This window comes from Ovis aries, chromosome 23 (genome assembly GCF_016772045.2).
Source record: "Ovis aries strain OAR_USU_Benz2616 breed Rambouillet chromosome 23, ARS-UI_Ramb_v3.0, whole genome shotgun sequence".
Lineage (NCBI taxonomy): Eukaryota > Metazoa > Chordata > Mammalia > Artiodactyla > Bovidae > Ovis > Ovis aries.
The window spans coordinates 34,863,626-34,879,282 of NC_056076.1; the positions used below are offsets into that span (position 1 = coordinate 34,863,626).

Sequence of the window (15,657 nt, forward strand, 5' to 3'; positions counted from 1 at the left end):
GCCACGGGCAAAAAAAAAAAAAAAAGGATTTTCTTTTTCTTTATTTGGCCATGCGGCATGGCTTGTAGGATCTTAACCACTGGACCACCAGGGAAGTCCCAAGGATTCTTAAAAGTGGAAAATTTCAGGAGGCAGAAGAGGCATTGATTGTCAGCATGATGCAATGTGAGACTCAGCTGGCCACTGATGGCTTTGAAGACAAACCGGGGCCAAGGAAAGTGGGCTGCCTCCAGAAACTAGAAAGAGCAAGGACATGAAACTTCCCTAAGAGCAACCAGAAAGCCCCGACAACAGGTTGATTCGAGCCCAGGGAAACGCAAGTCAGACTTCTGACCTCCCAGACTCCTACTGTGTTAAGCCAAAACATTCATGGTAATTTGCCACAGAGCAATAGGAAACTAACACAATACTCTTGCACTATTACATTCATACTTATGGTATATAATCTTTGTGAACTTCAATCTTTCTTCAGTGTGGTTTGCCCATGGTCAGCAGCCAAAGACACTCTGATTCAATTGTCTATTTTTGTATTAAATCAGGGTTAAATTCACCTATAAAGGCTTTTCCCAAACTGTACATCAATATTTCACTCAAGATATTACTTGTTGTTCTATGGAAATAAAAGGAAGTAAGGTCAACAGTCTTAAACGTATGAGAAATAATATTTACGCTGATTGAAAAACTGCCTTTCAGAAAGTCGCCGTATCTAAGAGTGAGAACCTAACATGAAGGGGCATTTTAAGCATGAGTACATGGTATCTGACTTTAAAATCAGTGCAAACGCAGCACTGCCCAGTGGCTGCAGGGACATAGCATCAACTCTGGGACTGATGGTCACTGTTCCAGGTCTTATCTTTTCATATAATGTTTACCATCTTTTTATCCTTAAGATAAAAATAAATCTCTCCACTAGTTTTGTTATAAGGAGAAAACAGCTATTAGCCAGATGATCATTCTTTAGCGATTACTTTATGGGAGAATCGTTTTTGGTGTTCTACTTTAACCCACGCACTCATTCTATCTTTTAAACTCCTATCACTGCCCTGCAATGTATCATTTAAACGTTTTCATTATTAGTCAGTCTGGGAAATGCTTCACTGTAAGACTAACAATTTTAACTTCTCTGAATGAATACCTATCAATGATAAAAAGTAGAAATCAGATTTTCTAAAATGGGTTTATTTTTAAAATCTATACAGAGTTTCAATTTAATAAAAAATACTGCCATGAAATGTCTAATTATACAGCAATAGAAATAAACCCCCAAATACAGTTAATTAGAGGTTATCAAAAAAATTAATTCACAATTTTAAAGGTGGAATACATATGCTTTTTTTCAAATAAACAATTTTAAAAAGTTTTTGTTTTAGATGGTTTTCCTCTTAAACATCTGAGTTCTATAAATACTTAATTTTTGAACTAAACTAGACAACCTCCCAGTAACTTCAGAAATAAGTACTTCTATTAACTTGAAAAATAAAATAACCCACAAACTCTTCTATTACTGATTTAGTCATAAAATGCTAACAAAGTCAAGTAAATCATTTTTTTAAAATGTGTACCTCTTGAAAATGAACTCTACATTGGAGTTGTGAAGTGTAATAAACTTTTTATAGAAGAAGTTGTGTCTTTCATGACTAGTCGATTTACTTTCTATCAAGTTTACCCTTTAGACTACTTTTACAATATCTCTTAATCCTGAGAATGTGAGGTGTTAAAATAGGAAAACCTTTGGCCCCATTGATAAAGAGGTACCTTAAATGTAAACAACTGCCATGACAGCCTTCTAGACGTGAGCACCCATGTCTTGTATAGAACTGGAGATATATTTCCTTGTTTCTCAAAGACATGACAATTTCCTTCCCAATAAAAAGATTTGATGTATTGAGATTTGTTTTCAAATGCCATAAAGAATAAAAACTCATGTATACATCTATAAAGATCAGTTTCAAAAGATCAGCGAAAAGCATTATATAATGATAGTACATCATACGCTTTATTAATGGTAAATGTTTGCATTTATTTTTAAAAGCTTAGCTCTTGCTAAGCATTTTTTAAGAGAAAGCTAATAAATGAGAATCATTTGCCATACAAAAACTATATTCACAAACAAGACTTTAATCAAATGAAAGCTAAAAAACACTGGAAAAAATACAAAGCAAAACACTATGAGTCAGTTAAACTGCCTTCTATCACTAAATATAAAGCATCTAGAATGACACAAGTATACTGAACAGAAAATTCTGTGGATTCAGTCTAAGTAAGACCAGCGTTAAAGAGAGTCATGCAATTCATGATTTTCTTAAAAAAAAGTTTTTTTTAACCGAATCATATAAACAAAAGGTCTTCTTTTCATTTGAGGGGAAGACAACCTGTTTTCCAAACAGATTCTCCTTTTTCGCTAAAACAGCAAAAGGTATGAACTCTAGCTCCTCTTCCCAGGTGCTACTGCCACATGACTTGGCATAATGACTTAACACAGAAGTACTTCCTGGTAACAGTGTCATGGCCATAAATAATCCATTAAAAAAAAAAAGATCAAGTGCAAATCTAAGAAAACCTCCTTTAAAGAATTACCCAAACCTAGCACACAAGCAGAATCGCTATTACATGAGCTAAGAAATACAACTTATCAATGTGTATATGACGATAAACACACACCAAAGACCACCTTCTATAAAGTTTTAGTCGTGCTGCCAAGTTGATCATTCTTGCAAGGCACTGAAGAATTATGTAGATGGATTTTCCAAAATATAACTAACAATTGCTTAAACTGTTAAAAAGCCCTGAGTCAGAACTTTTAATAACTTCCTGAAATTATCGATTTCAGACAAAATGGCACATTTGTTTATTCTATAGAAAATTACAAGACCATTTTGCTTTTTGGAGGGAAGAAGTCATGTTTATGAAACAAAACTAAATAGACTGCACAAGAAAAAAAAATATTCAGCAATATTATCTTTTACACATTTCATCATTAATTGCAACTTGTAGTTACGGATTTAGGCACCACATTTATGTGGCAGGTCATCTTTGCTTCCTCAACAAAATAAAAATCTCAATTTTTAACTTCAGGTTTCCATCTCCTCCTTAGTCACAAATATGAATAAATGCTGGAAAATACTCCAGCAGAAAAGGAGGCAGAGCGTGCCCATGCAGCAGCTTACATTTCAACTCACCAGCTCCACTATCTAGTTCATATCTTATGCTCTAGTCTCACCCACAACCAGCCACTTACCAGCACACTGAGGCTCAACCTAAAAGAATGGCCCCCTCGCTGTAGCAAAGCAATGTATACATGAGAAAATAGCTTTTCATCAATTTTAGTGTTTTAAAGAAGTACAACTGTAATTAATACTGTTATAGTTTTACATCTATGTAAAGGTTCCAAGGCTATACATGATTCATCAAGTAATATCAGTAAGCATTCCTATTATAATACTCAAGCAAATAAAATCAGGATGCCTTTTTGAGAGGAAAAAAACATCTTGAAAACAGTTATAAGTAGACTTAAAGAAAACACATTTTCAACAACAAGGAACACAAAATTTGAGACGTTCTAATGCCTTGTCAATTTAGTATAAATTCAGTGCTAACCTAACTACAATGTTTAAAAAGTGTGTTTCTCCCCTCTGACTCAAAATGAAATAAACCCTTCTAATTAACAGATATTTAAAACCTACTCAATTACGACTGATGACGACTGGAAGGGAGAAGAGAAATTCTGCCTTCCCCAAACTTGATTATTCACCATCACTGTAGGTCTTGCAAATACAAACTCTTAAGATATTCAGGTGTTTCTCCATTTATATTTAATCAAAATTCTATTCCACTGGAGGAGGGAGAAGACGACTGCTGATTAATGGGTATAGTTTCAATTCTGCAAAATGAGAAAGCTGAATATACTTCTACTGTTGCTGCTTTGATAAAATCTACATGATCTCCATTTTTCTCTAAACTCAAAAACTGACTTTTCTTTTTTTACTTACTGGAATCCCTATCATCCCCTCTATCCAATTCCATCACCAATTCTCCAAGTTCATAAGTTTAAGTAATTCCTAGTCCAAAAGGGTCCAAAATTCACAATAAACAAAAAACAGCATTGGGCAACACATTACAACACAAGAGCATCTATTTCTGCCACGTAAAAATGACCTAGCAAGCTGTGAAATCTGAATTGGACAAATCTTAAGCAGCGTGCATTGCAATTTGCTAAATCCTCTTACAGGCTAAAGTCATCAAAAACGTAAATTTAAGAAAGTTATTTTCAACATTATCAATTAATCTTATGCCTCCGTAGCTAGATGGTCAATCTGCAATGTTTGAATTTACAAATAATCAAGCATAATTTGGCCAGCTAAACTAAAATACTTATGCAAAATAATTTTCCAATACTAATACAAAATGACCTTCTCTTGAAAAACTTCCTTGCTCCCAACAAAATGAAATATGTTTATAGTATAAACAGCAAGAATGTTAAATTATGGGAAAAAAAACTATTAGAATAGCACCATATGGTTAAGTTGTGTGTATGTTTTGGGTCACAAAGCTGACAATATTAGAATAAAAGAAAAAATATGGTAGAGGTGAGAGGGTACAGAGAGGGAACCCTAATGACAGCTCTTCCAAAACATTAGGAAGAAATGTTATCAGTATCTTTAGACCCCTTTTTTTGAAAAGAATACTTCAAATACACAATGGCTGCATGATAAATTCTGTATGCGCTTAGAAGCTGACAATTTTTTCACCATTGTGTATCTTGCTCCTGAAGCTCAATAAATACATTTTTGAGTGAATGCATGTCAGTTTTGGTGATGGTGTTTTTTTTTTCCTAACAATTCTAGGAAAAGCAAAAGCTCCTTCGAGGCACAAGATAAAAAGATGATCATGACAAGGCCACGTCCTAACTGGGAGTACTGCTGAGACGTATCATAAGAGGTAGCAGTTTCATAGAATTAGAGGAAAGTTACTTAAATAATGACGCTCTTAAACTTATTCTCTCTCACAAACTGAAAATAAATTTAAAATTATTTTTCAGGTGCATAAAAACACAAATGAAAAAACATTTTCTTTTCACTAGACAAATTTCAAAGTGGTACAAATGGAGAAAATCCACAAGTGTACAACACTACAGTTACAGTGACTTCATAACTTTTTAATAGTTTACAGGTTATTATATTTTCAATATGGAGGAAACAAGCTAGTCTGGAAGATGAAACTGCCTTTTAGGGATGTAAGCTTAAGCACTGTAGCTCAGAAGACCTATAACAAGAATTTAAGTGAAGTAAAGCTCCGGACTATACAATTCTCTGGTTGGTCAAGCTATGCACGAGTCAGCCAGGTGCTCCCTCCTTACAATCGACCTTGTGGAAAAAGAGAGCATGGGCAGCACATGGAAGAGAAGGAAAACCCTGACTCACACTGTTTACAGATCTGAAAGAAAATAGTCTGTCTCTCTATGTGAACATCACTGGACAGATGTTCTATCTTTTTATAACTTTAAAATATGGCTTCAACAACAGCCTCAGTAGCCTGTTATTAGGTAACTGAGTCAATATAAATTTTCAAATTTAAAATGTATAAAAATTTTTGCTGTTCTAAACGGTAAGTCACTCCTCTAAACACAGATATGGAATTACCGAGACTAGAGAGGCAGCAAAGTGCTCCGTTGCTCTCACCAGGACTTGCAGGGGCAGCAGGCATCAATGAGCCAGAAACATGATATTATGACGGCTAGAGACCTTGTACTTTCAAATTTAATTGTTGCAGCAGGAGAACCGAAATAAGAACCAGAGTCAAAGGGGAAAAAACCCACAAAAAAGATATTTATCCTTAGGAGTAAACTTATACACATATAGTAGATACTACTGTAAACAGGTGATATTTGTATAATGTAGCAGCAATGAACCCCAAAACACTTACTTATGTGTATATTCATTCCAGATGTTGAAAGAGAAAAAAATAATTAGATGCTCCAGAGTAAAATAAAACAAAAACACAGATAATCAGACATATTTCTGTAAATATCCTAGTCACTCTTTCTAAATTAAGTTTCTATCACCGGTTATTTACAAGGTCTTGGATATTGCTGGCAGGTTAAATAATATCCCCATTGTTAGGTATGATGAGAGACTGTTTTCTTTATAGTCAGCTCTACTGTCTAAAAGATAATGGGAGCGAGCCCTCTGAGGACGACAGAAACAGTGACACTGGCAGAACTGACGCAGAGGAGAAAGGAGCATCGCCTACTGAGGACAGCGCTTTTCCCTTCCCGGATTACTGCTACTCAGCACATCGGGAAAGTTAAACTGAACCCCGGGGGCCCAAACAGGGCAATACCACTTCCCTGGTCAGATCAAGCCTGAATAAGCAACCCCAGGGGAAACTGAGGCCCATTTTTCACAGTCAGTTTTTTACAAGCTGGCTGAACAAAACAGTGTACAAATTAAAGGAAGAAGGGCAATTATAACAGTTAATAAGCACTCTTGTATTGGATGCCCCCACCTGCCCTGCCTTCAATTCCCCACTGTGATTGCTTATTTTTACTTTTCATGTCTCAGTCATTTTGAAACAAGTAAAACAATTTTCCTTTGAATCCAGAAAATAAGTTGAATGCAAAGTCACTATTCTCTCATTCTGTATTTCCATTTACTCTGAGAATTCAGAGACAATCATTTGGATAACTTTATGTTACCTTATAAGGAGAATCCTCGCTTCAGTATTCTTTTAATCATGCAGAACTTGTACTATAATTTTATCATTTAACATATGAAACATAATAGTTTGACTTGCACCTTTCATACGATGCATGACCTTTCTGGGTACCTGTGTCAACTCACTGTAAAAATCAAGATAAACTGAAAGACAGCTGACCATAAGGAAGTACATCTTTTGAGGTCTAACGTTTATAAACTATGAGAGAAAATGCAATGAAAACAAAAAATAACAGGAGATCCTTAAAGGACTTTCTCCCTTAGATGCAGAATGCAAATTATATGAATTACACGGATTTGATGTTTCAACTGAAAGGAAAACCAAAAATACACAGCTTCAAACACTGTTTTGTAGAGTTTTTTTGTTGTAGTTGTTCTGGTACATTTAGAGTCTAATTACACTCTAGCAAAGAAACTATGAGATTAAAAATTAATTCATTAGAACCTCCAACTAGCTTAAAAAGCTCACTAAGATCTCATGGACAAAATATTTTAGCTAACAGAACACAGGGGGTTTCTTAGTTAATACAAAAGAATCCTCCGTTCGATAGCTTTTCGACAGATGGGACATTCACTCATCCGGTCTCCACAGAGCTGGCACGTCCCATGGCCACAAAGGAAAATCATGTTCTTCAGACGATCCAAACACACAGGGCACATTGTCTGCAATATGAGATAATAAACAAAGTAATAAATGCTGAGCTATTTTCTAGTTTGAAAGTATAATCTGACAACTCTGCAACGTCATTGATTTTTTTGTTGTTGTAGTCAAATAATCTTTGGCTGCTGGACACTTTTAAATTTTTCAATCTTTAAGATCATCCTGATAAAAATAGAAATCCTGGCTGTACTGTCAGGTCAGTATAAAATGGTACTATATAAAATAAATAGTACATAAAACTAAAAATGCAAATGCCAAAATCTAGTAGAAAAAGGATGAAAACAGCCCCTTCAGTCTGACTGATTCTCCAGCTCTAGGTACCAGGTTGTTCTTGTATGAAAATGACACAATGCACTGCAGGAAGCAGTGGAGGATATTGCTAAGAACATACACACACACCAAGCATGACGCAAGATGTGGTCCAGGCCCAAAGCACGCATCACTCTCATTTCAAAAGAGGAAACTGAGGCTTGGTGAGGCTAAAGATGAGCCAGAATGTGAGCTTGGGCACAGGTGGCCCCAGAGCTCTTGCTTTTAGACATGAAGCTGCACTGCACTGCCTTCAATACAGACCCTCTGGTTAAAAACAATTAACCTTAGCTATTGCTAAATGTAACTTCATCAACTTAGAAGAATTCAGGAGTATATTTCTACGAAATTTTCTAGAAAAAAACACACATACACTCACAAAGCACATTTTACGTTTATAAAAACATTATCTATCTTAATACTTCATTCTGAATTATACCTTTCCCAAATAACACAGAAATGAAATAATTAAATAAAAATGTCCAGATTAATAAATCAGGCCTAAAGTCTATAGGAAAATGTCATCACCAACTCTGATAATATCAGAAATCATTGTGAAGAAAGCAATAGCAAAAAAGAACTACAGTCTCACTTGCTGGCTCCATTCTTCCAAGGTAAACTTTCACATTTATCTTTGAAGTTTTGAGAAGAAAGGGGATAAAAATATCAGTTTTTATTCTAAAAAGCCAAAGTAGCTTTTTAAAACTAAAATAGTTTCTTTTTCATTAAACTTCCCAGAGGTTTATGTAGTTAATCAATAACTCTTATTTCCAAAAGTAAACACATCTGTGCAGTCCAGGGTAAGTTACTTTGGATTAATATAGCCTTAATAGCATATAAAATAAATCTTTGGTTTTTAAAGAGACATTGGGGTGAGAGAGAGATTGGAGGTTTAAAATTTTAAGAGACTTATTCAGATGCTTTCTCTTGGTAACCCTGAAGGGGTAAGAAACTGCAACATGCCACAGAAAATGAGTTTTAACTATTTAAATACTTCAGTGATGAAATATGGACATAAAGTTATCTAAGAAAGAAAAAACTTCAGATAGAAAAGACAAGAGTGGAACTCTGAACAACTGCATGGCAACACTGATGTGACTGCCAACTGAACAATACCTTTTGTGCTCAACCCTTTGAATTAAATCAGATTTAATTGCTGGGTCAAATGGTAAGATAAGAAGGAAAAAAGACTTTTTTAAACCAGAACCTGTAAGTTTTAGGTAACATCTTCATTTTAATGTTGCTTTTATTAAATATTAAGCAGATATGAAAGAGTACTTCTGTTGGTATGTATAATATATAAAGAAACAAATAACCACCACCCAGCTTAGGCATGGATATGCCCTCCCCTACCCCTCACTGATAATGATGTTTCTGAATTTAACATTTATCTTTCCCTTGCTTTTCTTATGGAGGGTGTGTGTGTGTGTGTGTATCTTTTTCTCCTTTTCATTGAAGTATCACATCTATAGAGAAAAGTGCACAGGTCATAATGTACAGTTTAATAAAAGCTCACAAACCAACCAAATGTAAGTAAATAACTTAGGTCATGAAACAGAACCATCACTACTCATCAAACTGCCCCCATGTCCCAGCCAAAAACAACCACCATCCTTTGATTTTAAACACTATCTGTGTGATTATTTTTTCCAAGTTTTCATCCCCAAACAAAATCGTACTTAGTTTTATGAGATGACGACAAACTTTCCCAAAATGTTTTTACTAATTAATATTCCCATCAGCACTGTGTGAGTTGCGGCTGCTATGTACTTTGCCTGAACACTCGATACTGACAGTTTCTAACACTTCCTCCCTCAATCTGACAGGCAGGAAAAGTGTGATGGAGAATTTTTTCACGTTTGGTGAGGTGAGTCTCCTATTTTGTCAATTACTTGGTGAAATCTTCTAATCAGATCTTGCTGACTGCAAATATTCAAATACTACAAGGGACACACTAATATGAACCATGCTTGCGATGGACAACACTAGTACTTTTTTAGAAGAAGATGCACTGGCGCTCTTGGGAGGCGCTCTTCACCGTGGAGAAGCACCATTACCTGTTCTTTGATGTCCTGTAGCTGCTGCTGCAGCTTTTGCACGTCCGCATTGACGTTGGTATTATCCTTGTCCTTCTGCAGCACTGGAATATTCCCACTGGCTAAAGCACACACAAAGAATCTTAATGTTATGACTGTTGTGAAGCAAAAATGATTTTTTAATTTCAAAATTATTATTTTATTTATTAAAAACAATATTATTATTATTCAAATGCTCTTAAAAAACTTTTTTCCCATGAGGACAATGGATACAGCAGTGACATTCATGTTAAAGTTCTTCATTTATAATCTTCAAAAATAAATAGGTTTACACATTAATTTCTAATTATGTTTAACTCAGGTGGACAATAATCCACACTACAAAGAGACTTCCAGGTTTTCCAAGGCTTTCCTGTTGCTACTGATCCGAGATGAGGAACTCCGTGAAAGAAAGGTCCATGATACCTACTAAATGGAGAGAAATTTTTTACCTCACTTTGCCTATTCTCTAGATACTTGGACTTTTACCCTGGTTAATCTGTCCCCAGGATTTTTACCCTGCTCTATTGGTGATAAAAACAAACTGGCTGGAGATATGTAGTTTTTCAATGCAGAAGTGCTGTGTATCTCTCTTAGCCTGGCAAAGCAATAAAGCTATCCTTTTTTGCTTCACCCAAACCCCTGGGATTTGATTCTGCACCAGAGTACAGAGAGGCTGAGCTTTCAGTAACAACCTCACTTCTCTGATAGATCTAAGAAGAATTGTTGATTTTTCAGTTTGTCCTGCTTTATTTGTTGGGATGGAGTGGTGACTTCTAAGACCCGCACATGCTGGATTGGAAGCTTGAAGTATAGCCCCATTCTCTCTGGTCAAGAAGAACATCAAGGTCTAGCTGACGGTGTGAGCTTTCCACTTATCAAATTATTTCTGATTGAAGAACTAATTCTTTTACCTGGAGATGAAGAGAGAATGGAGCTGGCTGCTGCTCTGATGGACCCCAGAGATAAAGCTCATCTGAGCCCACCGGACCAGTCTTTGCCTCCAGCTCCTCCCATCTCCTCCAGCCCTGCACTCGGTGCCTGCCATCCTGCTTTCTTCCCTAATCCTAGGGTTCTCCCAGGTCTCTTGCTGACAGCTCTTCTCCAAAGGCCCACTCCAGGGAACGTCTAGAGAACATCCAGGGACACAGCAACAGTCACATGACACAGGAGTGCCAGCAATAATGTTGTTTTGGAACTTTGTTTACAAAATCTTCTCCAAACTGTTGCTGGGAAAGAAGACAATGGTAAGAGTTGCTCACCCTGATGTGAACTGTGGCAACCAGTATAGAGGGGTCTGTTGGCTGGAGGAGGAGCCCCCCAAGCCTCATCAGTGTTGGGAGTGTCCTGAGTCTTGGCCCAGGTAGGACTGAGCTTCAGACCAAGTCTTTGGGAGGCACCGTTAGAAGATACAAAGCTGCCTGGAGCCAGGGTGGAGCTACCAGTAGAAGAACCAGGGAAGGAAGCAAGCAGAGGATGGCAGTGTGGTTAAGGCTGCAGAAGCAGAACTAGAGAAGCTCATGCTGGAGTAGATCCGGGAGAGCACCAGCATTACTGTTTGCAATAATTCTTTTAAATTATTTTGAGAGATACTTTTTTAACCTTTAAGAATCATTGTAGTTACATTTATAATACTTTCTGTATCAGTTTTTAGGTGTTAGAAACTGGCAAGAAGCCTGAGAGGAGGCTTAATTTGGGAAAATCTATCTTTTTCAACAGTGTCAATGTGAAAAACATTTTTACAAATGAATTTTGGCTCTCAGGCACTGATAAACTGAGGCATTCTAGTGTATGATATGGCCACCATCTTCAAATGAAAAAGCAGGCACTTGCTGTCCTTTGAAATATCTGCTGTATCTATGCTGCTATGTGTGCATGAGTTAACCTGCTTTTATGGTTGTATTTTTTGTGTTGAATATCTATGTTGAGTCTGCATCATTATACTTTGATTATTCATAATTTTTCACTTTATGTAACTAACGCATGTTGACAATAAACTGTAAATAAAAGAAAAAAAAAAAAACTGGCTACACTAACTTTATTCCTCATCCTACATAGAACAAAGTAGTCAAAGAGACCATCCAGTTTACGTCTCGTGCAGAGATGAAAACTATTTTTATACCGCTGTACTACAGGTGACCCTTGAACACCACAAGGGTTAATCAACAAATAACTTATAGTAGCCCTCCAAATCCATGGTTTCTTCACATTACTGGACTCAAACAACCACACAGGAACCATGGAGTCCTGCAGTATTTACTACGAAAAAATATCCAAGTTTTGGGAGTTCCCTGGTGGCCTGTGGTTAGGATTCCAGGCTTTCACTGCTGTGGCCTGGGTTCAATCGCTGGTTGGGGAACTGAGATTCCACAAGCTTTTTTTGGTGTGGCCAAATAAAAGATTCAAGTTTAAGTAGACCCTGGCAGTGCAAATCTATGATGTTCAAGGGTCAACTGTACAGAAAGGTTGAAGGTAAATAACTTACTTTTCATCTTTCCACTATTCACTGGGTTACACTTCCATTTATCTATAGTTACTCCGTCACAAATAATGACTATTTCATAAAATAATTAAACACAGTAGGTAAAACTATTACATAAAGGAATAAGGTTAATACATGTGTAAACTGAAAAAATAATTTTTAGTATGATGTCCTCCTGCCCTGAGACACAATAAATTTCATCTTAAAAATAGCCAAAGTATATTTAAGAATACAATACTTTGTTATAAAACACACATGGATATTTCCTTAAAAGACTAATGCTTAAAGCTCCAAAATATCACAAGTTAGAAAAATCCAACTTCAGGTTTCCTATAATGTGCCTGTTCCTTGCAGATTCAACTCACAGACCCTCTGTTTTACAAGCAGACAGTACAGTACCCCATGAGAAGCTGTGTCTATGAAAGTCCCAACAAAATCAGAAAACCCACTTACAGATATCATCGGTGGCATCCTCTGCACTTTTCCCTCCACAGCACATGATGAAGGGCACTCTTCGCTCAACCACTGCCCGACATTGCACACACTTCTTCATCAGGCTGGCACAGTCTGCAAATGGCAACACAACACATCTCACAGAAGAAAACACGAACAGGGTTGCCTTCAACAGTGAGATAAACACTAAGTTACAGTGATACACAATTCTACCTTCTCAAGATGTTACCTACCGAAGAAAGCATATTTTTCACTGGTAGCCTCTAGAGTAGAAATCCCATCATTATGAAAATAACGGCATTTTCTAATACACTGGAATAAACTGAGGGGAAGGTTCAAATTTTTTTAAAAATATGTAACATAAATATTTTAAGATCTTAAGGCTTAAGAACAAAGGAGGGAGAGAACTTTCATGAATTTAACTACTGTAACAAGAATTATAAGGCTGCCAGCATGATATTTTTTAAAACTACTTTCTTTTGTTAAGTATTTTATCACTAGTCCCTTCAATTCCTAAAATATACTATACAGTTCTCTTCCTCCTATCAAACTGATGCAATCTAACAAGAAAATTAGTGACTACTTTTTTAATGTTAGCAGTCAGGACAATTCATCATAATGGACTATCTTTCTAATACCTCTATATTAGAGGTAGAATGCTTTCCCATTCAAAGAAGAAATTCTCAGGCACAATTCTATGTTATGGACTATTAATATTACACCTAAAGTTATTAATTAATTATAAAATAACACATAGTGCTTCAACACATCCTTTCCCATTAGCATTTATTATGAAAAGTATATTCCGTATCTTAGCCTATGGTACCAAGTGTCCTTGTCAATTCAAAAACAGGAAAAATAACAAAAACTGTGGCAGGGTATCTTTATGATAAGACAGTAAACCTTAACAAAGCACAAAATCACCAGTGTGGACAAGGGGGCCATAGACTCAACAGTGCTGATGCTGGTGGACAGAGCAGCTCTGGCAAGGACGATCTTGTGCCAAGGCCTAAAAGGAGATGGGTCAGATGCTGGCCTAGGCAAGATGAACCAGGTAGGAGCTACTGCTAGCAGACAACTGGTTTGGGATTTGCCTTCAATCTGAGGGCAGACTTTTTTCTCTTGAATTTATAATTTAACAGCCTGAGTAGTAATATGTAGCCACTATTATTTCAAATAGATAGCATCACCTACTCAATGAGCAGAAATTTGAGCAAACTCCAGGAGATAGTGCAGGACAGAGGGGTCTGGCAGGCTACAGTCCATGGTGTCACAAAAAGTCAGACACAGCTTCGCAACCGAACAACAACAAATTATTTCAAATTCCTATAACTATTAAGTTAAGTTGTTATATTATTTATATAAAATCTTTCTTCAGCCTGTCCAAAGGGCTGTAACTTCTCCTTCCTTGATGACTGTGCTGTGGAGACTGGACCACCTGCTGTACTATATACTCCTTGAGAAAGGGATTTTTCCCTGCAATTTCAGCTTCTCTAGCAAATATATGTTTACCAATAACAAGATATCTGTAAAAAGGAGAAAGCAATCTACTTTTTAGGTTTCTTACGAAAATAAATGAGGAAATACTCAAAAAGAGATTATAATAGTTGGCACAAATCAAGAACTCAATAAAATCAGCAGCTGCTCTCGTTATATTCTAAAGCAAAAATATAAAACTCTGGGGAACTCCTGAGGGAAAATATTACACTAAGGCTCTAGAGTCCACATTACCAACTATTAACTATAACCAGCTTTATGACAAGGTCAGCAAACCATAGACTGCAGGCCAAACCCAACTGGTCACTAAGCTTTTATAAATAAAGTTTTAATGGAAAACAGTCCCACCCATTTGCTTACATGTTGTCTAAGGCTGTTCGTGCACTACAATGGCAGAGGCAAGCAGATAGAAAGGGCTGAGCTGTTACTGCAGAAATCACAGGGCCCACAAAGCCAAAAATGTTTTCTAGTTGACCTTTTACAGAAAATGTTGGCTAACTCCCAGGCTATGAAAACTTGCATAACCTGAGCTCTTTTTACTTAAGACAGAATTCTCTTTCTTCTTGCCCTCTGACAGCTGATAATAGCCATTATACCAGTCTCTGGTGAACAGAAACAATTAACTTTGAGCAGAATGTTACAGCAGAAAACCTTGATCATTTCTTAGTTGACAAGTGGCCAAAAAAAAAAACCAATGCTTAAAGCAAATCTGTGCCAATGAGATTAATCTATCACACAGTTGTTACTTTAGTCAGATTTTATACTAAAAACCAACACCTAAGTGACTGAACTATTTCATAAGAGGAAACACCATGTTTTAGCTTGGGCCCATTCAAGTGTAAACTGTTAAACATGTTTAAAATCCTTCACTGACAAGTAAAAATTAAAAGGGAGAACATTAACACTAAATATATTAACTTGCAAAGAACAAGGGAGATATGTAAAAGCAAAGGTTAAAATGCCTCTTAAATTTTAATATTACCTCCATAAAGAAAAGATTTCTATAAGCTCTCTTGACACAGAGGTTAAGGAAGGTTAAGAAGGCCAGAAATTATTGCCCCAAATAGCTGCTGTGAGTGGTTCAGCAGTGGAGAGTGTACATAGGAGAGGCTCCACAAAGGTGCAGACGAATGAAGACACGTTCATTTTACACGTGGAAAAAGGCCATACTAAATGTTGCAACGCGCATTTTTGGAAACAAATTTCTCCTGTATGTGAGAAGAGGTCATTTTATTTCATTTGTGCTCACACACAAATGAAATAAAAAGTTGAGCTGGGGGAATGCAGTGCCTCCAGCTTTCGCTGACACTCGGGACTAAGGAGGGAGAGCGGTGACATCTGTACAGAGAACAAATGGGGAGTCCCAGAGGCTACCAACTCCTCTGTTCGTGAGTTACTTTTTAAAAAAATTCAAAGATATAATTTGCTTCGCTTTCTATTTTTGTGATAATTCTGAGGAAGTTCTGT

At 36.5% G+C, this 15,657-nt stretch overlaps 1 protein-coding gene across 1 annotated transcript in view; it reads right to left on the minus strand.

Moving 5' to 3' along the window:
- Nucleotides 1-1,974: 1,974 nt before the first annotated feature.
- The window catches only part of MIB1 (MIB E3 ubiquitin protein ligase 1), a 103,060-nt gene continuing 89,377 nt past the window's right edge, over nucleotides 1,975-15,657 (minus strand). The window contains exons 19-21 of the mRNA XM_004020480.5: nucleotides 12,694-12,807; nucleotides 9,741-9,841; nucleotides 1,975-7,376 (exon numbers count right to left, since the gene is read on the minus strand). Coding sequence (XP_004020529.3) covers nucleotides 7,236-7,376; nucleotides 9,741-9,841; nucleotides 12,694-12,807 — 356 coding nt within the window. The 3' untranslated portion in view covers nucleotides 1,975-7,235. The remainder of the gene's footprint in view (nucleotides 7,377-9,740; nucleotides 9,842-12,693; nucleotides 12,808-15,657) is intronic.